Genomic DNA, 25,596 nt, shown 5'->3' on the forward strand with positions numbered 1-25,596 from the left:
GAGCAAAGGATACGAATAGAAAGTCCTCCTAAAACAAAATGCTGAATGGCCCCGGAATATAGAAGATGCTCAGACTCACTCATTATTAAGGTGTGCAAAATAAAGTTTTCTGAGATACCATTTTTTTTACGTGTTAATCGGGCAAAAATTCAAAAGTCTAATGACATAATCCACTGGAGAGGCCGAGGGGAACAGAGAACATTGGGCAAGCCCACGGAAAGTATTAAGACAAGATCTGGCAAAGTTACAAATGCACATACCCTTCAGCCAGCAGTCCCACTGCCGGAAATGTGTTCAATGAATCCAACGCACCTATCCAAAATGTACATGTTGTTTATTTCAGCATGGCTTATGATAAGGAACAATTAGAAACGATCCAGGCATCCATTAAAAGGGGGCTGATGAAATAAATTATGGTAGATCCATTCAACAGAACACTGTCTCATCTCTCTGTGAGGGATGGCAAGTTCTCCAAGAGGCAGTACAGCACAGTCTTTAGGAACCTAGACTCAGGACAGTCCACCCGGCTTAGAATTCCAGCTGTCATGGGGTGCCTGGGTGGCTCAGTCGGTTAAACGTCTGACTTTGGCTCGGGTCGTGATCTCCTGGTTCGTGGGTTTGAGCCCCACATCTGGCTCTGTGCTCACAGCTCAGAGCCTGGAGCCTGCTTCGGATGCTGTGTCTCCCTCTCTCTCTGTCTCTCCCCGACTCACACTCTGTCTCTCTCTCTCTCTCTCTCTCTCTCTCTCAAAAATAAACATTAAAAATTTTTTAAAAAAAGAAAAGAAGAGCAAGAGTTTTCATTGAAGCCTTTTTATATGTTTTGATTTTTAACCATGGGAACAAATACCTATCAAAAGAGTAAAAATAAATAAGAAAGATGTTTAAAATTTTGTTTAATGTTTATCTATTTTGGAACTGTATAGGCATGGCCTGAGACAAACTGAAAAAATGAAGACGGTTCCCTTTGGAAGGGAATGCTACATATGATCAAAATCTACAAACTTTTTTTTTTTTTAATGTTTTTTTTTTCAACGTTTATTTATTTTTGGGACAGAGAGAGACAGAGCATGAACGGGGGAGGGGCAGAGAGAGAGGGAGACACAGAATCGGAAACAGGCTCCAGGCTCTGAGCCATCAGCCCAGAGCCTGACGCGGGGCTTGAACTCACGGACCGCGAGATCGTGACCTGGCTGAAGTCGGACGCTTAACCGACTGCGCCACCCAGGCGCCCCCAAAATCTACAAACTTTTGAACCCATATGCCAGAAACCAGTGGAACCCCTCCTTCGCAAAAGGAACATGCACAGGTGTTTCATGCTCAAAAATATAACAATATTTATTTCATTTCTTAAATTATTAATTTTTAAATGACACTCTTCCCACAAAGAACTCAAAATGTATATATAGAACTTATAATTTATAACCAGAAACTTTCTTAATGCTCCCAAAAGGGGGAGAAGAGAAGGAAGGTGAGGTAGACGGAGAGGTCTAAGAACAGGGCACTGCAGGTCTGGACACAGGCAACAAGGGTGGGGCCAGCAGGTTGCTGGAGGGCCCAGCACCCAGGGAAGGGCCAGGAGAAAGCACCCATTTCCGTGACCTCTGCTTTGAGAACAAGGTTCAATTCCACTCATGAAAGAAAATGCTTCAGGTTGCTTTACAAAGAGCACCGGGGACCGTCCACAGCACTGGTGGTAGAATTCTAAGTGGCAAGGCCCCCTGGGGCTTTACCGGGGAGGCAGTCACAGACGTCTCGCGGCAGGTGGCTCTGAACGGACAAACGGCCAGTGAGTCTGCAGTCCTCCAAGAAACCGGGCGTGAACCAACAGTGATGAGTAAAAAGAGAGGGAGACAGAGAAGGGTCTGCTTCCATCTGCCCCAGTGGGATTCTTGTTTTCTCAGAGGTTAGAAGGTGGCATTTACATTTCTTTCACATCCAACGGATATTCCAGAGAAAGTGCTGCAGTGCGTGAACTCCTCCAAAGAAAACCAAGACACAATGAGCCAGTGCCTCCCTGACTTCCTGCTGAAGAAGATCCTGTTGAACAGAAGAGCGAGAGAGAGAAGCTTTTTTAAAAAGTCAATAGATGGGGCTCCTGGGTGGTGAAGTCAGTTAAGCGTCCGACTTCAGCCAGGTCACGATCTCGCGGTCCGTGAGTTCGAGCCCTGCGTCGGGCTCTGGGCTGATGGCTCAGAGCCTGGAGCCTGTTTCCGATTCTGTGTCTCCCTCTCTCTCTGCCCCTCCCCGGTTCATGCTCTGTCTCTCTCTGTCCCAAAAATAAATAAACGTTGAAAAAAAATTTTTTTTTTTAAAAATAAAATTTAAAAAAAGTCAATAGAATAGGGGCGCCTGGGTGGCTCAATGGGTTAAGCGTAAGTCTGACTTGGGCCCAGGTCATGATCTCACAGTTCATGGGTTCAGTAGGACTCTGTGCTGACAGCTTGGAGCCTGGAGCCTGCCTCGGATTCTGTGTCTCCCTCTCTCTCTCTCTCTGCCCCTCCCCAGCTCATGCTCGCACTCTGTCTCTGTCAAAAATAAATAAACTTAAAAAAAATTTGTTTTAAATCGATAGAATAATCCAAAGGTAGAAACTCAATATTAATTCAACGAATGCCACAAACAAGCTTCCTGGGCTGCTTGATGAATTGTATGAGCAGGAGGATATGTGGGTCTATTCCTCCACCCGCCTTGGGAAGCTTCGTCTGGATTTATCTTTTCCATCCGAACCATCCGCACATGGGGGCACTCTTTCCGGGGCTGGTAACCTCTGCCTCTGGCTTTGCAGGGCACTTTCTTAGTCCTTTCAAAGAAGCCAGGTGTTTGCTTTGGGGTTGGAAGAACGGATAGGACTTAGATGAGCGTAGGGGGGGAGTGAGTATGAGCGAAGTGGGAGGTGACAGCACAGCAGGTTTGTGGAGGAGTAAGTAAAGGCCGCTGTTTATTCTGGAACATCAGAGAAGAACACATGGCTCTCCCTGGCCCTGCCCCTCCTCCTGCAGTCTATTCACCACACAGCAGCCTTGGCGAACAGTGAAATGTGCCTCCTGTGCTCAGTGCTCTCCCATGGCTCTGCTTCAGTCCTCAGGGGGACCTGGGATCCTGCCTACCCTGCCCCAACCAGCCGCTCTGACCATACTTTTTACTACTTTCTCCCTTACTCGGCTTCCTTCGCTGCCTCCTTGCTCTTCTTCAAACATGCCAGACATGCTCCTGCCTCCACGTCTCTGCTTCCCACCCCCCTTCCGCCTCCACTGCTCTCCCCCTCCAGAGATGCACAGCTCCCTCCTACACCTCTGTCAAAGTTTCACTCAGAAGTCATCCTCGCAGGAGTAAGGCCTTCCCCCTCTACTTAAAATTGTAAACCCCCCAACACTCCTCCTTCCTTTCCTTGCTTTATTTTTCTGCACAATATTTGTCATGGACTGATAAACTGCATACTTTATTTGTCTGCTTATAGTCTGTCTCCCCTTTTAGGATGTAAACTCCAAGAGGGGCCCCTGGGTGGCTCAGTTGGTTAAGCGTCTGACTTCAGCTCAGAGCATGACTTCACGGTTTGTTCCAGCCCCACATCGGGCTCTGTGCTGTCAGCACAGAACCTGCTTCAGATCCTCTGTCCCCCTCTCTCTCCACCCCTCCCCTGCTCTCTCTCTCTCTCTCTCTCTCTCTCTCTCTCAAAAATAAATAACATTATGTTTTTAATGTTTAAAAAAAACAAGCATATAAGCTCCATGAGATCAAGGAGTTTTCTCTCTTTTAATCACTGCTATATCTCCAGCACTTAAACGGATCCTGACACATAATAGACAGTATTCTATAAATATTAGTTATATAAATGAATGAATGAATGAATGAATGATAAACCAACAGTGGCAAGCTAAAGAATTTAGACTTTGTCCTGTCAGCAACTAGGAATCATTAAAGGGTTTTTTTTTTTTCTCTTTTATAGTTGGTATCAGTTAGGAAAATGGAATGGATTTCCTTCCACCAAGGTAGATGAGAAAAGGTACAGAGCACCAAGTCTCATATATTTAAATTCCAGCTTTAGCACTTAATTGCCAAATGACCTTAGGTCACCTAATCTCTCTGAACCTCAACTGCTTCTCATGAAGTACTAATCCACTAATCCATAGAGTTATTGAGAGAATTGACTACAACACATAAGAGTCTCTCAAAGAGTACCTGGAAGAAATTGTTTAATAATAAATGTTAGTTTCCCTTCCCTCTTTTAAACAAACTAAGAAATTCCGTATGCATTACTGTACCAGTCAGGGTCCCAGAGGAGACAGATGGCACACTCAAATTAGGATAATTCAGGGACAGTTAAATAAAGAGACTGTCTACAAAGGTGGGGAGCACACAGGTGGCGCAATACCACGTGGGCTGGTAACGTCTGAGTTGTTGCCTGTAGTGTTGGGGATACGGGGTGGCACAGTTACTAGAACCCAGAAGGAGAGAGTCCTATGGAGATAAAATTCCAAAGACACATTTAAGATCCTAAAAGCAATGGGAAGACTATTTTAAAACATAGTTTATATCTAGGAAAAGTACATGCTCCAGATTTAACAACAACAACAACAAAAAAGACCAGGTCCTTGAATCAAAATCCCTCCAAAACCCTAAATAGCAAAATAGAAGACGTTATTTTGAGAATCAAGGCCTGCTTGAAAACAAAGAACACTTGCTTACGTGAAAAGAACAAGAGACCAAGCTTTGTAGCAGCTCGAGAGAGATCTACTCGCAGACAAAAGCAGAACTTGGTGAACTCCTTGCTAGGGAGCTCCAAGCGCAAGAATGAAAGTTTCCTTACGCCAAAAGCAGGAAGACATCCGGAGGATCAGTGTGACCGCTTGATTAAACAGAATACAAAAGGTGAATCCGCGATGACTATATACAAAAGAAATACATCATTCCAGATTTGAAATTCTGCTGCAGTTGCTTGATTTAAGTCTTGAAGCAGCAGAGTAAAAAGCCTTGAGCATTTTAGAGCCACACTTAGGAGGAATTTTTACTATTATTTTTTAGACGCACCGTGAGCTACTTAAAGGTGACCTAAAATGCACTTTTGTGGTCCAGGTCAAGGTACCTTTCAAAGCCTAGGGCAAAGCCGACTTTGTGAAATGCTGCAGGAAACGCTAGGGCAGGCATAAGGATAGACATAGAGATCAATGGAATAGAATGGAGAGCCCAGAAATAAACGCTCACATTTACAGTCAATTAATTTTCGACAAGGATGCCAAGGCAATCTAATAGGGAAAGAATGGTCTTTTCAACAAAGGGTTCTGGGACAACTGGATGGATACCCACATGCAAAAGAATGAAGATAAACTTTTAACTCACAGCATACACAAAAATGGACCAAAGACCTAAAGTTAACAGCTAAAACTATAAATCTCTTAGAAGAACACATAGGTGTAAATCCTCATGACTTTGGATTAGGCAATGGTTTCTTAGCTATGACCCCTAAAGCAGTAGAAACAAAAGAAAAAATAGGTAAATCGAACCTCATCAAAATTTAAAAGTTCAGTGCTTCAAAGAACACCATCCAAAAGTGAAAATGGGAGAAAATATTTGCAAGTAATATATCCAATAAGGAACTTACATCTAGAATGTATAAAGAACTCCAACAGCTCAATCATAAAAAGACAAATAAGCCAATTTTAAAATGGGCAAAGGATCTGAACAGACATTTCTCCAAAGAGACATCCAAATGAGCAGTAAGCACATAACAAGATACACAACACTAGCCATCAGGAAAGTGCAGATCGAAACCACAATATGAGGGGCGTCTGGGTGGCTCAGTCAGTTAGGCATCCAACTTCGGCTCAGGTCCTGATCTCTCGGTTCCATGAGTTCCAACCCCACATCGGGCTCTATGCTGACAGCTCAGAGCCTGGAGTCTGCTTTGGATTCTGTGTCTCCCTCTCTCTCTGCCCCTCCCCTGCTCATGCTCTCTCTCTCTTTCTCTCTCTCAAAAATAAATAAACATTAAAAAAAAATTTAATGATAACTTTATGGAAAAATAAAATTTACATACTGTATAATTTTCCTGTTGAGTAATGTACAGCTAATGGTTTTTAGAATATTCACAGAGCTGTACAACCATCATCAGAATCAACTTTAAGTTCAGTTATTTATTTTTAAGAGAGAGAGAGAGTATAAGTGGGGCAGGGGCAGAGAGAGAGGGGGACAGAGGATCTGAAGTGGGCTCTGCTCAGAGAGCCCGAGGAGGGGTTGAACTCACAAACTGTGAGGTGCCCCTCATTTTTAAAAAAAAAAGCTAGGGAGTTCAGTGTCAACTTATTAAGCTGTAGGGGTCAATTTAAGACACAAGTAAATTATAACTTCAAAGGCAAGGGAAAGAAAGAAAGGGAGAAAAATGGAATAGGAGGCTACAGAGAGCAGTGACCTCTTGATTGGGTTGAGGCAAATACAGAAAATAGTTGGTTGTGATTTGTCCTCTGTCCTCTTCAGAGAAAAAATTAGAAGGAACCATGAGTATTCAGAATTAGCAGATAAAGAGGCAGGGAAGATACACTAAGGGCTTTCTTAGAATGCATAAAGTCCAGTCATCAGTGAAAACTTTCCTACAGAGGAAACTGTAGCATAGAAAGGAAATGGTAAATATCTCGAGCCTGCTGGTAAATGATCCACAGCACAGAGGTGGTCAACTCCAACTGTTTTATGGTCCAGGGCACAACTATTAAAAGGGCAAAGGCAGGAAACAATTTTTTGTTCGAGTTAACATTTATTGATCATTTTCCGTGGGTCAGGTTCTGTTCTAAGTGATTTACAAAGATTATCTCATTTAATTTTCACAACAGCCTACTCTCTGCTCGGCAGCCAGTACCCATTCTAAATGTGAATCAGCTCACAAAGCTCTCCTGCTCTCCCTCTCCAGAAGCTTCCTTATGCGTAGGGTAAAACCCAAACACCTTATCATTGCCTCTACGACTGAAGCCAATTCCTGGACCTCAACTCACTCCATTCCAGCTACTCTGGCCCCCCTCGCTCTTCCTTAGGCCTGTTCCTATCACACGCGCTCCCTGTTCCCCTGCCTGGAACACTTGTCCTCCAGGTATTCCCATGGCTCACTCCCTCACTTCCAGTCTCAGCTCAAATCTTGCCTCCCCAGGGAGGCCTTCCCTGATCACCCATCCAAAGTCACTCTCCATCACTCGGTATCCCCAATCCTGCTTTGAGCCTGCATCCCTGCCTGACTAGTCATCCGCTTTACTGTTCAGCACGAGTTCAATGAGAGCAGGCTCCCCTTCTGTCCGGCTCTCTGCTGTAGCTACCAATGCCTGGAACTGAGTCTTGCATATAGTACGCACTAAATAAAATTTGCTTGGATGAAATCGGTCCGTCAGGTATTTTATTTGACTCTCTGTGTTTCTTCCCTCTTTGTTTCCTTCTTACTTTCAGTAGTGTTGTTGTTGGGACCGTTCATTCATGTTTTGTTTCAGGGAACGTTTTACCTGGGGGAAAGGCTGAGTATTAGCCACATTTGAACCAGAGCATAAAAGAGGACATGGCATCCCTGAAACCAGCATGATGGCAGCAGCAGTGATGAATCCTCACAGGACAGGTACTTTTGAGGGGAAGAAGTCGGGCTCTGAGGGGCAGCCCCCTCCCCCGTGGAGCCTCACATATCATCCTCTCTCCACTGCCGACTATAGGTTATTCTAGTGGACTTGAGCTCCTCTAAGATCTCAAACAGTAACCATTATTCTTTCCCTTATTATCTCATATAATAATCAGCAGAAACAAAGAAATCAGCAGGAGTGGGGCTTAGATCATCACCTCTGGGTCGGTTCAAGGAGGAAAACCACAATTAAGGGTTTTCTTCTCCCTGAATGGGCATTAGATTCACCTGTGGAGCTTTTAAAGTACCTGATGCCCAGGCCACACCTCTTGACAATAAAATTAGAATCTCTCAAGGTGGGGCCCAGGCATCTGTAGTTCTTAAAACTTCAGCGGTGATTCTAATATGCACCCTGGTTGGAGGGTGTGGAGCAAAGTCTCTCGCACTTTAATGTGCATGCAAACCTCCTGGGGTGTGTGTAAAAAAGTAGATCCTGACTCTGGCATTGTGGCTGGGGCGTGAGCTTTTGCATATTTGACCAGATGCTACATGATGCTGATGTTGCTGTCCACGGACCACAGTTTGAGTAACAAGTGTGAGATCAAATATTGGCTTTGACTCAGGTTCACAATTTTCAGATCCAATGTTTCAGCATTTGGACATTATTAATCCTCATGTTCTGCTAATTCCTGGGCCTCCCAGCCACTCGGCAGTCATTGTTCTGTTTGCTCTTCCTTCCTACCTGACTGGCTGTTTCTGGGGAAACTGAAGACGTACCTCTTGAACCATCCCACGATCGATGCTGTCCCCAATGTTTCTTAACTGCATGGCCAACTTGTGGATTATTTCCTCCTGGTGATGGTTCTGGCCAATGCTACTCTCCTTGGGCTGAGAAGGCAGATTGTGATCTACATGGAACAGTAAAGAGTTCAAAAGAGAGTATTAACTATAAATCACTCACCACTAGTCACTAAAAACTGTCTTAGACAATGAAAGGGATGAAATCTCATCATCGATGACTATAGAAAAGCCAAGCCTTGCATTGGAATAGATTAGTTCTGTTCAATAGGAACATAATTCAAACTACACATTAATTTTAAATTTTCTAGTAGTAACATCAGGCAAAAATATTTTAGTAATATATTTTACTTAAGACAATACATCCAAAATATTATCATGAAACATATAATCAATACAATTTTTTTTTTTTGAGAGAGAGAGAGAGAGGGAGAGTGAGAGCAGGGGAGGGGCAGAGGGAGAGGGAGAGAATCTTAAGCAGGCTCCATGCCCAGCATGGGCTTGATCTCACGACCCTAATATCATGACCTGAGCTGAAATCAAGAGTCAGACGCTTAACCAACTGAGTCACGCAGTCATCCCCAAATTACCAACAATATGTTTTGCATTTTTTATAGTTAAGTCTTTCAAACCCAGTGTTTATTTCATACTTACAGCACATCTCAATCCAGGTGCTATCTTTTCATTGGAAAACCCTGATTTGTATTTGTATTTCATGAAACTTACAGTTTAAAAGGTAGAATCATATATCCAAGTTGTTTATATATATATATATATATAGTTCCAAATGTACTTAATAGTTTTCCAACAATTAAATCAAGTATCAGTTTTTAAACTTTAATTGAAAATAAATAAAACTTAAAATTCAGTTCCTCAACTGGCCACATTTCAAGCACTCAAGAAACAAACACAGTTAGTAGCTATCATCCTGGACAGTACAGATCTGTATCTTTATAGTTTTGTAAGATAGAGCTTTCCATTTTAATGCTTATATCCATGATCCTTGAATGAGTTCCTCCAAACTTTATTTGCTTCCAACAACCAATAAGTGTGTTTTTTTTAACACACACACACACACACACACACACACACACACAGAATGGGGGAGGGGCAGAGAAAGAAGGAGACACAGAATCTGAAGCAGGCTCCAGGCTCTGAGCTGTCAGCACAGAGCCCAGTGAGGGGCTTGAACTCACAGATCGCAAGATCATGACCTGAGCCAAAGTCTGATGCCTAACTGACTGAGCCACCCAGGCTTCCCTAACCAATAAGTGTTTTTAAGCAACACTATGAGTAAACTACTGCGCTGAGTGCTTTGGGGAACTTCTAAAGACAAGGTTTCTGTCCTTACGTTGCTGATAACCCACTGGTTAGGGATTAAACAATTAGCAAGTGCTTCAGGAATACAGAGGAGAGGAAGATAAATTTGGGCTAAAATAGATATAAGCTGTATCATAGATACAGCAAATTATGCATTGAAACTGTTTTGTTTCAGGACTTTGAAAATTTGAAGGACTTTGATTTTTCAGGCTTAGTACTGAGAGATTAAGTCCTGTCCTCAAAGAGTCTAGCAGGAGAGAGACACAAACCACAATTCAACATGTTATAGTAAGTAAAAGTAAGGTCTGTACAGAGGAGCCGGGGCAGATGTCCCAAAGAAAATAACTGAGTTCAGCATTGAAGAAGGAAGGATGAATAAGAATTAGCCAGGAGAAGAGAGAGATGGGGAGATGGGGGCGGGGCCAGCTGGGAAGGAGTGGACCGAGACCTTGCCAACAGCAGCAAGTGTCACATGAGCAAAGGCATGGGGGTAACAGACAGTGAGGCTTTGTACATAACCTCTAAGTAGTGCTACTGTTAAAAGGCAGCGAATGATGGGAGAAAAAGGTAGGTAACAGAGTAGGCAAGAGCAAAATCATGAAGGCACAGTGAAAGGCTGGGACTTCATCCAGTAGGGAAGGGGACCCACTGAAAGGTTTCAAGCAGGAAATGACTTGATCAGAGTCGCTCCTAGCTCTTACCCTCTGGGATCAGAGTGAAGATGGGCAAGACTTAAGGCAGGGAATGCATTAAAAGGCTACTGCAGGGGCGCCTGGCTGGCTCAGTCGGTTAAGTATCCGACTTCGGCTCAGGTCATGATCTCACGGTTCGTGGGTTCAAGCCCCGCATTGGGCTCTGGGCTGACAGCTTGGAGCCTGGAGCCTCCTTCAGATTCTGTGTCTCCCCCTCTCCCCCCCATCCCTCCCCAGCCTCTCTAAAAAATAAACATTAAAAAGAAATTTTTTTTAAGGCTACGGCAAAGTGCTGCAGAGAGATGATAAGGAGTTGCCTAAAAATAACTAGCATACTTACCACATGCCAGACCATATACGCATTATCTTACTGACTACTCCCTCACAATGACCCCCATGAGGTCATTACCCCATGCTACAGATGAGAGAGTTGTGGTTTAGAGCAGTGCTTTTCAGACTTGGTTCCACCTTGGAATCCCTTGGGGAGGCTTTGAAAACTCCCACTGTTCGGGCCTCACTCCATTCCAGCGAAATCAGTTGAGCCAAGAATTGGTATTTTGTTTAAAGCTCCGCAAGGGGTTCCCATGTGCAACCAGGCTTGGGGATGGGGGTGGGGGGGTGGGGCGGAGGGGTGGGGTTAGAGGGAATGAGTAACTTGCCAGTGGCTGAAAGCGTGAGAGCCAGGATTTAAACCCAGGTCTGCCTGGCTCCAGAGCCCATGCTCTTAAACCTCAGCATACAGAGCCTGAACTGGTACTAACCTGAAATAGTACTAACAGAGGTGGAGTGGGGAGAACAGATTCTATAAATGTTTAGGAAGCAGAATAGGCTGGAATTTGGCAAAAGATTTGCTGAGAAAGGTGAGGGAAAGGGAAATTCTTACTTTGCCAGCTCAGGAGACTGGAAAGGTGATGGCACTGTCAGCCTGTACAGAGAATGAGGGTCGAGGGAGGACAGGTATAGAAGGCAGAGGAGGCAGGCAGAAAGAGGAAGAAGAAAATTCGAGTTCATTTATAAATTTAAGGTACCTGTAGGACATCTTAGCAGACATCTGGAATATATCTGAAGCAAAAAATAATAATAATTAATAATAATAATAATGATAGGAATATACCTGAAGCTCAAGGGATGTCAGAACTTAAAGATTTAAGAGTTATCATTTATTTATTCAATAAAAATGCAGGCGTGGATAAGATCTTTCAGAGTTTATGTAGCTGATGGATAAGACTGATGGCTAACAAAATAGGCAAAGGAACAAAAGCCCACAAAAATGACTGAGAAGGAATAGTCAGAGAGGTACATGGGGAATCAGGAGAAACACTATAACAGTATTTTCTAACCATCTTTCAACGCTTGTTGAAAATTTCCTTCTAAACTGTACTAATGGGCATTGTTACTTGGCTAACTATGGTATACAGAATATGACTGTGTATGTGTCAGTGTGTGTGTTGTTGTTGTTGTTGTTGTTGTTGTTGTTAATGGTGATGATTCAGAATGATTCAGGTGATTCAGAATCCTGAAACACACCTTAAAGTCCTTTCATTAAAGATGCCAATCATTGTCTGACTTGCCCACACCCCCTTCCAAAAGAATCTGCCATATTGCCTAAGCAGTCTAGCTCCTTCTCCCATGTCCCCACCCCAACCCCAGACCACAGCTGTTTAGATCAGAGATGGACACCTGAGCCAAGAACGTATCATCCACTGGCTGGCCAAAAGAGAGCAGGGTCCCTTCCTCTCTGTTCAATGTTTAGGAGACTAAGTTCAGGAGACTAAAGGAAAAGTTGGCAGTGGGACCAGGAATGCCACGGGATTATGTTGGGCCCAGGATAAGTCAAAGCCTTTGCAAGTGAAAATTATGAAGGGGAAGGAAACATTTGAAGGAGAGATGGAAGAAGCTGGCTGATAGAGAAGACCTAAGCAGAGCAAACACTTATAAAGAAAGCAAGAAAAAGAAAAGACTGGCCCCAGAACTGCCTTAGAACTTGAACCCTCCAAGTTCAGTTCTCTTTCACAAGCATCCTCACCAGCAACCACAGCTTTCTGGAGGTGACCGGAGTAGGTTTCTCTTCCCTGTAACCAAACAAATAATCATAAATATCTATGTCAATTATCATTGTCCAGAGCTGTTGAATATAGATAAAACTGTGTAACTGTGTAAGAAATAGCGTTGGCTATACATTGGCTTCAGGATAGACTCTGAAAGTAAAATTTAAAAACTAGGTTCCTGACGCTAGAGGCTTTTGTTTTTGCTTCTGGTCATTTACCCACTCCTCACAAAAGTCGAATGCAAAATGGATTCAGGGCTCTCTTGTACTCAACCTATTTAGTCAGAATTATTTGTTGACTAAAGAGAGTCAGTATACCTCTCCTACAGACATTTACACAGCAAAACAGTTATACCACCACAGTATAAGAAATATTATAAGATTACAGGAAAGAAATTACTAAATCAAAGCTCTACAATAGTCATATGTTCTCTTAAATACAGAGAACAAACTGAGGGTTGCTGGAGGGGGTGGGGGTGGGGGGATGGGCTAAATGGGTAAAGGGCATTAAGGAAGACACTTGGGATGAGCACTGGGTGTTACACATAGGGGATGAATCACTGGAATCTACTCTTGAAATCATTATTGCACTATATGCTAACTAACTTGGATGTAAATTAAAAAATAAATTGGGGCGCCTGGGTGGCTCAGTCAGTTAATCGTCCGACTTCAGTTCAGGTCATGATCTCACAGTTCATGGGTTTGAGCCCCACATACGTCTCTGTGCTGACAGCTCAGAGCCTGGAGCCTGCTTCTGATTCTGTGCCTCTCTCTCTGCCTCTCCCCTGCTCATGCTCTCTCTCTCAAATATAAATAATAAACATTTAAAAAAAATTAAATAAATAATAAATTAATTAATAAATAGTTAATTTGAAAAATAAATAAATAAAAATAAAATAGGCATATGTTGGAGAAGTGAGAAGTCTTGTGACAAGATAATCAAAATGAATTAAACAAAAAAGTAAACCTTTATTATTTTCCAAGTATTGGATTTTTATTCTTTTCCTTTTTTTAAAAAAATGTTTATTTATTTTTAAGAGAGAGAGCGAGTGTGCATGAGCAGGGGAGGGGCAGAGAGAGGGGAACAGAGGATCCAAAGCGGGCTCTGTGCTGACAGCAAAGAACCTGATGCAGGGCTCAAACTCATGAACCATGAGCTCATGACCTGAGCCAAAGTCAGACACTTAACCAACTGAGCCCCCCAGGCACCCCCCAAGTATTGAATTTTTAATACAGAGGGAGATATATATCCCCACACAGAATTCTGAAAATAAAATCATAGTCTAAATGGCCTACTGGGAGATTTGGGACAATCATGTGGTTAATCCTTTTGCAAGAATAATTCCTTCATAAAGCAAATAATAAGCCTCAATGTAGTGGAATTTTAAAAAACATTGCTATGTGTTGTGAGTCCTACATAAGCAACTTTGACCAACTGTCCCTTCAGTTGCATTTTGGAAAACTTTTAAGCAAACATGCTTCTACGATTTTATAAGTGTTTCTCTGCTGCTAACTATAATGTGAATACTTTATTTTCTCATATGGTGATCACTTTCAGAATCTTGATTTTGTTCACTAAAAATAGAGGCATAGGGACTTCTGGCTCAAGAGTGAGCACAAGCATTGGTCTCCCGTTTCCCCTAATCTCTCCCAAGGCACAACCAAAATGGATGTATAAAAAAAGAATAAAACCACAACAGTGAAAAGAACGGGAGACTGGGTCAACAGCAGATGAGAGATGTGTACGTGTTTCTGGAAGGCAGAGAGCAAATGAGACAAGAGGACAAATGAGCCAGACAGAGAAAGCGCCAAGACCCCACCACACGAGCTCCTGAGGCTTGGAAGCCCATTTACTCACTAAAACCCCAAAGCTGGGAGAGGGAGATGAGAGATTGGAACTCTGATGAGGATCAGCTGTACCAATTGGTCCCTCAACACCCCCAGGCCGCTATGCCCACCACAAGCTTCAAGCAAAAAAGAACCCCAGACACTCTTCTCTAACAGAAGAGAACGAATCTTGTGAAGGAAGCTAAAGCCTTTTTATGAATGTTGGTGCCTCAAATTAAAGGTCTCCTTGGCGGAAGGGAAAAAAAAGGTCTCCTTGTTCTAGCATTTAGGGGACCTGGGGCCAGAAAATGAGCTCCCTAATTCATGCCCCTAATGCCCACTGCCAAGTCAGAGCCCTCCTATGCCCCCATATGAGTCCCTACTCATTGGGGAGCCAGTTAAGCCTAGTGGTAAAATCCTGAAGCCAGATCACTTGGGTTCGATTGTTAAATCCACTACAGATAACACTATGTAACCTGGGACAAGTTATTTAATCTCTCTATGCCTCAGTTTCTCCAACTGTAAGATAGGAATAGTAATGTATTATCTCATCAACCCTAAGCTTTTTACTGCCTCCAGACTCAGAATGCGTTTTACATCCTAGGCATGTCATATCTCAACAACATTTAGCTTCTTAGTAGTAAACAAAATGATGGTATATTTTACAGTTGATGGAATATCAAACTCAATGAAGTATCGTAGTAACTACCTCATAGAGAGGTTGTCGAAATGATAAAATGAGTTAATACATTTATCCCCCACAGGGCAGTGCCTAGAACTTGGATAAACACTACATAATTGTTAGCTACTGCTGCTAAGAAAACAGTCCTACTCACACAACAGCAGAAAAAACCCACACCAGCTACACAGTCCATATTTCTTTAAAATAACAAAGGATCACCAGCAATTGATAAGGACCACAGGATGCAAGAGAAATACCAGAAAACAAATAAAATTAACCCCAAGAGAAACATAGAACTCAGGGAATAGAAGAGTAAGTTTGCAAATTCTAGAGTATATATTTTGAGAGATTTCAGAAAGTATTACATTCGAGAAACAAAAGAGAACGCTATGGAAAAAAGAATAATCCCCAAACAAGATCTTACCAATTTTAAAAATATGATTTTCAAAATCAAAAATAAAATGGGTGGTCCAAAAAAATAAAGTCAAGGAAATCGCTCAGAAAAAAAAAAAAAAAGAAGATTAAAAAATATGAGAGAAAAGATAGGTGATATAGAGGGCCGATATGGAAAGACAAGCCTTTGATTTATGGGAGTACCAGAAAGAGATCAATAGAGGGGGTAAATTTCAAACCAAACAGTGTAAGACAGCTTCCCAAAGCTGAAGGTCACCAAACTTCAGACTAGAAAGTCCCATGTGCATGGACGCAAGCACACACACACACACACACACACACACACACACAAGCCCCACCAAGTTCTCAGGACCACAAATGGGGAAGTAAAAACCTCACTTCTAGAACATATTGAAATTTCAAAACACCAAGCATAGGAGATGCTAAAAATCTCCAAAGAGAAACATGGATTAATTTGGCAACTGACTTCCCAACAACAACAAATACTAGAATATAAAGGCACAATTTTTGCCCCAGAATTTTATAAAAAATTATTTTCTTTTGGGGCACCTGGGTGGCTCAGTTGGTTAAGCATTCAACTTCGGCTCAGGTCATGATCTCATGGTTCGTGAGTTTGAGCCCCGTGTCGGGCTCTGTGCTGACAGCTCAGATTCTGCTTCAGATTCTGTGTCTCCCTCTATCTCTGCCCTTCCCCCACTCATAATCTGTCTCTCTCTCTCTCTCAAAAGTAAATAAACATTAAAAAATTTTTTTTAATTTTTTTATAACGTTTTTATTTATTTTTGAGACAGAGAGAGACAGACCATGAATGGGGGAGGGTCAGAGAGAGAGGGAGACACAGAATCTGAAACAGGCTCCAGGCTCTGAGCTGTCAGCACAGAGCCCGACGCGGGGCTCGAACTCCCAGACCGCGAGATCATGACCTGAGCCAAAGTCAGCTGCTTAACCGACTGAGCCACCCAGGTGCCCCCAAAATTTTTTAAAATAAAATAAAATAAAATAAAATAAAATAAAATAAAATAAATATTTTCTTTCCTTAAATAGATTTCATGCCCGGCATGGAGACCAACATGGGGCTTGACGTCACAACCCTGAGATCAAGACCTGAGCTGAGATCAAGAGTCAGACGCTTAACTGAATGAGCCACCCAGTACCCCTAAAAAATTATTCTCAACCTAGAATTCTATGTCTAGCTGAACTCTCACTTATATGTGAGAGGTGAATAAAGACATTTGCAGATACGCAAGGGCTCGGGAAGATTTTCCTCCCATACAGAATTTCTTAGGAAGTCTCCCGAGGGAGTATTCCAAAAACCCAGAGTATGGCGAAACCAAGAAAGAGAAAGGAGATTTAGCAGAAGGTGAATTCAACCCGTGTGAAGGGAAGTCCCAGGATGACAGAGGTACAATAGGCCTACAGAGCACCGAGATTGGAGCAAGAGAACAGCCCCAGGAGGGAAGTTCCGGGGGCAAGAGAGACTTGCTAAAAACTGGGGGAAACTCAAAGCAATCGTCACTACAAATCACGTGGCGGAAGAGAAGGAAAGGCAGTGAGCAAGTCCAGAAAACAATAAAAGGTCATGCAGGAAGTTTATGGTCTGAATGTGAAGCAAATTAAACTGTGGCCTAAGTTGAAAATGAAGGAACTGCTTTATAGTTCCTTCCAGCAGGATAGTCCTGTGTGTTAAACTTCACGGTACTCTACCTGTACGACCGGGCCAAATTTTAAGCAATCGCCGTTCCAGTTCCTTGTTTCATTACTGGGAAGTGATTATTCTCAGGAAAACATTATTCCAGTACTTATCGATTTGATTCCCTAACTCCCAGAGTCTTGCACAACCTTTTACCTTTGGATGCTGACACAACAGGTGGACAAAAACGAGTGTGAAGGTTTTGAAGTCTTGGCCTCTCTGCTTCCAGATTGGAAAACACCTCCCCTTTGCAGAGACAGACCAGTTCGCCAGAACACAAGGCCTCACCTCAAACTCGGTGTGACCTTTTCTCTTAATTGAGGAAAGCGGCTTCTTTCAGGAGAGCTTTAAGCCATTAGCTAGTGCTTTAGGTTCAGCCACTTTCAACATCTAAATCTGTCGAGTGCAAAGTCAACAGCAACTGCCTCCTCTCAAAGGACAACCCTTTCGTAACCAGTTAAACACATTGTAGTTGAATGTTCTATCGCTAGCAATCCCTAATAATTTCAAAGTTTGCAATTGAAGTTTGCTTCAATTTAGCGAGAATACTAATCAGCCGCAAGAAGGCTCAGAGTATCTTACCAAGGTCAAACTGCTCTTTTAAAAAAGGACCTGCTGGGGGCGCCTGGGTGGCTCCGTGGGTCAAGCGTCCAACTCTTGACTTCAGCTCAGGTCATGATCCCAGGGTTGTGGGATAGAGCCCCGCATGGAGGTCAAACTCCACGTCCGGCTCTGCAACGGCAGCGAGGAGCCTGCTTGGAATTCTCTCTAACCCTCCCCCCCACCAAACTGTTGAGGCAAAGTCCCAGAGGTTTGGGAGCCATGAGAATGAAAGCGCACAGAAAGATTAACTGTATGTTTGCTGTTGTTATCGTTGTTGTTGTTTGTTTTGTTTCGTTTTGAGAGAGAGAGAGCATAAGCAGGGGAGAGGAGCAGAAGAGAGGGGGCGGGGGGAGAATTTTAAGCAGGCTCCATGCTAGCCTGGAGTCCTACATGGGGCTCCATCCCACAACCCTGGGATCATGACCCAAGCCGAAATCAAGAGTTAGATGCTCTGGGCGCCTGGGTGGCTCAGTCGGTTAAACGTCCAACTCCAGCTCAGGTCATGATCTCATGGTTCCAGAGTTCAAGCCCCATGTCGGGCTCTGTGCTGACAGCTCAGAGCCTGGAGACAGCTTCAGATTCTCCCTCTCCTGTCCCTCCCCTGGTCTCACACACACACACACACACACACACACACACTCTCTCTCTCTCTCTCTCTCTTTCTCTCTCTCTCTCTCTCTCTCTCAAAAATAAATAAAACATTTATTTTTTCTTTAAACATTTTCTTTAACTTTTAATGCTTTATTTATTTTTGAGAGAGAGAGAGAGCAGGAGTGGGAGAGAGGCAGAGAGAGAGGCAGACACAGAATCGGAAGCAGGCTCCAGGCTCTGAGCTGTCAGCACAGAGCCTGATGCGGGGCTCGAACTCACAAACCGTGAGATCATGACCTGAGCCGAAATCAGCCACTTAACCTCCTGAGCCACCCAGGCGGCCCTGGAAAGATTAACTTTGAATCAAAGGCGAGGGCCAGTAGTTCACCCTTCCTTAGAGACAGAATCGAAGGAGGTACGATGTGACGTTCCCATAAAGAAGTCTGGATTACGGGAAAAGGAGGTTCGGTTGTTCACCCCAACGACATCAATTTTGTACATGCAGCAGGAAACTAGGCCATCTGCTGAGAAAGAGGGGGATCCTGAAGTGGCTGAAATTAGTCACTAACAGAAATGGAAAAACATAACTGGCCAGAGTTGTATAACAGGAGCTAAAACAACCATAACCATGCCCCACCCCACAAAAAAAAAAAAAAAAAAAAAAAAGAGAGAGAAAGAGAAAATATGCATATAACCTTGATGTGCATTCTCTTTCCAGCTAATGGTGTCCTAAACTTAAATCTAAAGAGAAGAAATTTTGGGGCTGCCTGAGTGACAAGGTCGGTTAAGCGCCGACTTTGGCTCAGGTCATGATCTCTCAGTTCATGGGTTGGAGCCCTGTGTCCAGCTCTGTGCTGACAGCTCGGAGCCTGGATCCTGCTTCAGATTCTGTGTCTCTCTCCCTCTCTCTTTGCCCCTCCCCTGCTCTTTCTCTCTCTCTCTCTCTGTCTCTCTCTCTCTCTCTCAATAATAAAATAAACATCAAAAAAGAAAGAAAGAAAGAAAGAAAGAAAAAGAAAGAAAGAAAAAGAAAGAGAGAAAAGAAATTTCTATCCTATCCTCACATAGGGGAGGCTTCAAGGCTTGGCCCAGTTACTTTCTAATTTCCTGTTCTTAGGCAAGATACTCAGCTTCTCTGTGCCTCAGTTTCCTCACTTGTTAAAAAGGACTTTAAGATGGGAATGCAAGCTGGTGCAGCCACTCTGGAAAACAGTATGGAGGTTCCTCGAAAAACTAAAAATAGAGGGGCGCCTAGGTGGCGCAGTCAGTTAAGCGTCCGACTTCAGCCAGGTCACGATCTCACGGTCCGTGAGTTCGAGCCCCGCGTCGGGCTCTGGGCTGATGGCTCAGAGCCTGGAGCCTGCTTCCGATTCTGTGTCTCCTTCTCTCTCTGCCCCTCCCCCCTTCATGCTCTGTCTCTCTCTGTCTCAAAAATAAATAAACGTTAAAAAAAAATTAAAAAAAAAAAAAACTAAAAATAGAACTACCCTACGACCCAGCAATTGCACTACTAGGCATTTATCCACGGGATACAGGTGTGCTGTTTCGAAGGGACACATGCACCCCCGTGTTTATAGCAGCACTATCAACAGTAGCCAAGTATGGAAAGAGCCCAAATGTCCATCGATGGATGAATGGATAAAGATGTGGTATATATATATATATATATATATATATATATATATATACACACACACACACACACACACACACACACACACACAATGGAGTATTAGTCAGCAATCAAAAAGAATGAAATCTTGCCATTTGCGGAACTGGAGGGTATTGTGCTAAGTGAAATTAGTCAGAGAAAGACAAAAATCATATGACCTCACTCATATGAGGACTTTAAGAGACAAAACAGATGAACATAAGGGAAGGGAAACAAAAATAACATAAAAACAGGGAGGGGTACAAAACAGAAGAGACTCATACATATGGAGAACAAACTGAGGGTTACAGGAGGGGTTGTGGGAGGGGGGATGGGCTAAATGGGTAAGGGGCATTAAGGAATCTACTCCTGAAATCATTGTTTCACTATATGCTAATTTGGATGTAAATTTAAAAAAATAAATAATAAAATTAAAATAATAATAATAAATTAAATAAAAAGGACTTTAAGATTATTATGAATATTAAAAAATTATGTTCACAAAGTGCCTGGTATACAATAAGCCCTATATTCTAGGTCTTCGCTTCTACCACTGTACTTGGTATTAGGCGATTATTTCCATAGGTACAAAAATGTAAACTGAGGCTATCAGTTTCTAACTTTCAGAATCAGCTGATAGACAAAGCATGGAAGAGTTGCTTGTGGCTGAAGGTCAGAATGTAAATACTAACAACTCTGGCCATATAAAAATAAAAAAGTATAAGGGACAAATAGCAGGACGTAGAAAGCTGAGAGAGAAAAGGACAGGAAACTTAGTATCTGCATCTTATAAAATGGGGAGTCATGTGAAATAATAGTGAAGAGTGACTAATAGTGCTGAAAACACATGAAATAATAAAGAGGAGTTTAAGTTACTTAAGTTTACAAAGATAACACAGAAGTATTGTAATAATAATTTAACTATCAAACATGAGAAGAGAGGGTATATAGAGTATGAACTAAACCTCATCCGTCATGTTAAAGAATCAATGAGAAACAAAAGAACCAATGAATGGCACCAATTCGATAAACCAAGAGACAAAGAAATAAACACATTATTTGAAACAGTAATTCTCAACTCCGGTTGCACATGACTACCTACTTGGAGACTTAAATTTTTTTTTTGTTTGTTTTGGGGACTAAAACTACATATAGGTATTTTTTTTAAGTTCCACAGGTGATTCTAACATGCGGCCAGGGTTGACAATCACTAATCTACCCAACTGGAAAACACAGCCAGTTAAAGAGTTTCCCTTCCGGAAACAGGACAGTGGGATAGGTGTGGAGGTGAAAGGAGATGATCGATATTAATTTAGCCTTCATTCATTCATTCATTCATTCATTCCTTCATTCAACAAATATTATAGAAGGTCTTCTATGTGGCAGGCACTGCTTCGGGCCCTTTTTCACCATAAACTCTCTAGTACCGTTTGATTTGTTTTCATGGACATGAGTGCTTGGAAAAAATGTTTCCAATGCAACAAAAACACAGCATTTTTACCTGAATCCTCATGTTTAAATACACTGGGCAGCTAGCAAGAACCACTTCTGCCTGAGTAGAAAGTGTGTCACTAATGCAGGGTGGTACACGTGGAAGAAAACAATCTTTCACAAGGGGACAGCCATGCTGTGACCCGGCTGAGAAAAGACAAAGGGAATAGAGTAGCCACCCCACTGCACAGGCCCCCTTTCCCTGCTGTCAGATGCGACTGACACAGGGCTGCCTGGCTGGGTTCAAAAGTAAAGAGCTCTAAAGGCAATGGTCCCCAGAGTCCCTGAACCCTACAACAGAGTAAAGTGGGAGGGAGAAGATAGGAGGTAGGGAGGGCCAGGGTCTCAGTGCATTAACTCACCTCAACCAAGAGTAAGCCCCAAGTAGGTGGCTTACATAGTAGGTGAAATATATGGCCCTTTGATAAAAATTGCGACCATAATGCCTGTCATTTCAGTTTCTGTTGTTTTCAGCAGCAGCATGAAACATATACACGTTAATGAGATTCTTATCTCAGGCCATTTTGCAATAACACCCTAATGATTAGTGGACACCCCACCAAGGATTATTTGAGCGTACCAGTGAGGGCTGAGAACTCATCCAAGAGAGAAGGTGCCCGGAGAGAAGAAAAGGCAACTGAGTAGGGAGACCCTCCAAAGGGAGCACACCTACTTCGAAATGGGTTTAGGGCCAGCCCTGCCTGTGCCAATCAAAAGCATAATGATTTGCATCTGTTAGTTTAACTGATCAACTAACTGTCACCCGGGAAACACGAAATCTAGTATTTGCGTTAGGAAGACGGAATATAAGTTGGATCCATGTCAGTAATGGACATTGGGAGAAATGAGGAGCTGTATGGAAGCCAACAAGACTTGGGTAGCTCCGTTGGGTAGGCAAAGGTGCAGAAAAGGAAGAACGTGGAGATAGGATGCCACAAAGGATTGAGTGTGCCAAAGCAAGAGATGCATTTTGCATTTTGGAACTCAACATAATAACTATTTACACTTTGTGCATGTCTGAGGACTGTATCTATTTCATAACTCTGGGACCTAGCTCAGTGCCCTATACATAGAAGGTACTCGACAGATATTATTATGATTATAAAGATGCAGTTACATAGGGGGTGGAGAGATTGGGACCGAAAGTAAGCTGACAGTCCGGAACCTGGAGCCTGTTTCGAATTCTGTGTCTCCCTCTCTTTCTGCCCCTCCCCTAATCATGTTCTGTCTCTCTCTCTCTCTCTCCCTCAAAAATGAATAAATGTTTATATATCTATATACATATATGTATATATATATGATTGGAAACAACCCATATGTATATTAAGAGTAAAATATTTAAATAAACTATATGTTATATTCACACAATGGAATATTATGCCATTGTAAATAAGAATGACATTCTGCAAGTATTAATGCACAAAGATCTCCAAATCATATTGTTAAATGAGAAAGCAAGTAAAGATAGTGTGCTTTGCATGCTACCTTGCCTCTAAAAAGAGAGAGGGTATAAAAACCTATATTCGCAATTGTTCATATTTGCATAAAGAACCTCTAGAAGAATGCCCAAGAAGTAAGAACAATGGTTGACTAGAATAAGGAGTGTTAAGAGTGGGATTTTGAACAGACGGGGAACAAGAATACAAAAAAAGACTTTTCACCATATGCCTTTTCATATTCTTTAGTTTTCCAACCATGAAAATATTTTTTTAAGCATTTATATAGCACTTGGCGTGTCAGCCACTGTTGCAAGCCATTTAAAATTAGTAACTCATTTATTTTTAATGTATTAACACAAATACTCAAAAGTTAATTTAAAACACATCTTAGAAGTGTCATAACTGTATTGTGGTTATGCAAAAAATAATCTTTGTTCTTAGGAGACAAATTATTTAGAGATGGAATTATTTAGAGATGAAACTAGTATCTCATAACTTTATCTCATAACTTTCTTTGTAGCAGAGAAAAACATGTGCACATGCATCCATATGTGTGTATATGAGTATGGAGAGAGATAAAAAGATAAAGCAAATGTGTCCCCTCAAAAACTGATAAATCCAGGGGCACCTGGGTGGCTCAGTCGGTTAAGCGTCCAACTTTGACTCAGGTCATGATCTCACTGTTTGTGGGTTTGAGCCCCACATTGGGCTCTGCGTTGACAGCTTTGAGCCTGGAGCCTGTGTCTCAGATTCTGTGTCTCCCTGTCTCTCTGTCCCTCTCCCCCCCCCCATCTTTCTCTCAAAAATAAATAAGCATTAAAAATTTTTTTCTAATGATAAATTCATGCAAAGGGTATATGAGTAACAATAGGCTTATTTGCGCAACTTTTTTTGTAGATTTGAAATTTTCCAAGGTAAACATTGGAAGGGAAAAAAAAAATCTCAGAAAAGTTCTTAAAAGTTAGATAGAACATTTCTATTTAGTTTCCAAAAACTCTTTGGACTTGTTTTCAAGGCTCTTAGAATATATCTCAACTTATCTGTCCAGACTTCTTACACCGCTTGACCAAATCTTACCTTTGAATCACATCTCAAAATTTACTTTCTCAAGATGTCTTTTTTTGCATTTTCCAAAATAATATGATCTCTCACCACTTTGCATACCTACAGTTTTTTCAATGTTATTGTTATATGAAACAAGAGATGATAATGCCTAATAGATGAGTATGTTAACATACTTAGCTATTTTACACACATTGTCTATAACAATAATTATAGATTATGAGTTAATCCCCAAGAATTTAACAATTGAAAGAAAAAAGAAGTGTCTCTGATAACTAAGAGGCAAGATTAATTTATGTGTAGTGGAAATGAATGAGATGGGCAGTCATTGGAAGGGGAGAGGCTATCAGCTCTCCCTTGCCCAAGCTTCTCCCTCTGCCTGCAACTCCCACCGCCCTTAACTCTTTCAGTCTCAGTCCAGGCGTACATCTTGAGGAAAGCCTTCTCTAATCTCCCTGCCGGGTTGAAGCCCCATTATAGCATCTGGACCTCTTCTCAGCCCTTAGCACATTGTATTTAACATTAGTATGGGTTTTTTTTTTTTTTAATGTTTATTTATTTTTGAGAGAGAGGAGAGAACAGGGGAGGGGCAGAGAGAGACAGGGAGACACAGAATCTGAAGCAGACCCCAGGCTCTGGGCTGTCAGCACAGAGCCTGATGTGGAGCTCTAACTCACACCGGGAGATCATGACCTGAGCTGAAATCGGACGCTCAACCCACTGAGCCACCCAAGCGCCCCCATTAGTATGTTTAATTGACTACTATCTGCCTCCATTACCAGACTGTATGTTCCAGGAAGGAAGGGGCTGTTAATGCTTTTGTTCACCAGTGTCACCCCAATATCTAGCACAGTGTCAAATATAATAGGCCCTAGTATTTTTTTTTTTTTTAATGAATAAAAAACTCAAATGCGTCCATCAGGAGGAAGAGGGGGAGAGTTGATGACCCTTGGAAGAAAAAGAGAGGGCCAAAAATGAGCATCCAAGCACTCTCAAAGGGAAAAAAGAGGCTGAATATCTGGATTCTACTGGCTTCTACAATCAGTATATCCCATTTATACTACTTACATACATACATACATACATGCACACATGTGAACATAATTCTGCCCTTTCCCACCAATAATTATCACATTTTTAGAAGTGGGAAAGGCCTCTTTTTGCTTTTACTAACTTTTGTTCTCCCAAGAGTTTCTCATTTCCCTGAAATGACCCTATCAGGGTGGTTGTTCTGGAATTCCCAAGAGCCTACCCATTCCTCTCAACTTTTCTAAGAAAAAACAGCTTTAAGTTTCCCCTACAAAAACTATGTTTTCTTTCTCCAAAAAGGTACGTGTTCATCCGTGTTTATTTCCCTAAAGTAACAGGGACAAATTTTGGCTTCAACGAGTCACTGAATAATGACTGGTGATTTCCATTTCCAGTCTGTGTCGCAGCCTGGCACAAAAGCCACTGAGGGGATAACGGGACTTTTCAATAATCAGCTTCCTCAGAAGGAGTTTTACGATGGGCAAACTTAAGTCTTACTTAAGACTTTTTTAAAATTTTTTTAATGTTTTTATTCATTTTTGAGGCAGAGAGAGACAGAGCATGAGCAGGGGAGGGGCAGAGAGAGAGGGAGACACAGAATCTGAAGCAGGCTCCAGGCTCTGAGCTGTCAGCACAGAGCCCGACGCGGGGCTCGAACTCACAGAGTGTGAGATC

The 25,596-nt window shown here is 42.3% G+C and overlaps 1 protein-coding gene across 1 annotated transcript in view; it reads right to left on the minus strand.

The window, feature by feature from the left end:
• Positions 1-1,383: 1,383 nt before the first annotated feature.
• Positions 1,384-25,596, minus strand: part of PXT1 (peroxisomal testis enriched protein 1) — a 28,786-nt gene continuing 4,573 nt past the window's right edge. Inside the window, 2 exon segments of the mRNA XM_047860356.1 lie at positions 1,384-2,040; positions 8,363-8,493. Coding sequence (XP_047716312.1) covers positions 1,933-2,040; positions 8,363-8,493 — 239 coding nt within the window. The 3' untranslated portion in view covers positions 1,384-1,932.

This window comes from Prionailurus viverrinus, chromosome B2 (assembly GCF_022837055.1).
Source record: "Prionailurus viverrinus isolate Anna chromosome B2, UM_Priviv_1.0, whole genome shotgun sequence".
Classification (NCBI taxonomy): Eukaryota; Metazoa; Chordata; class Mammalia; order Carnivora; family Felidae; genus Prionailurus; species Prionailurus viverrinus.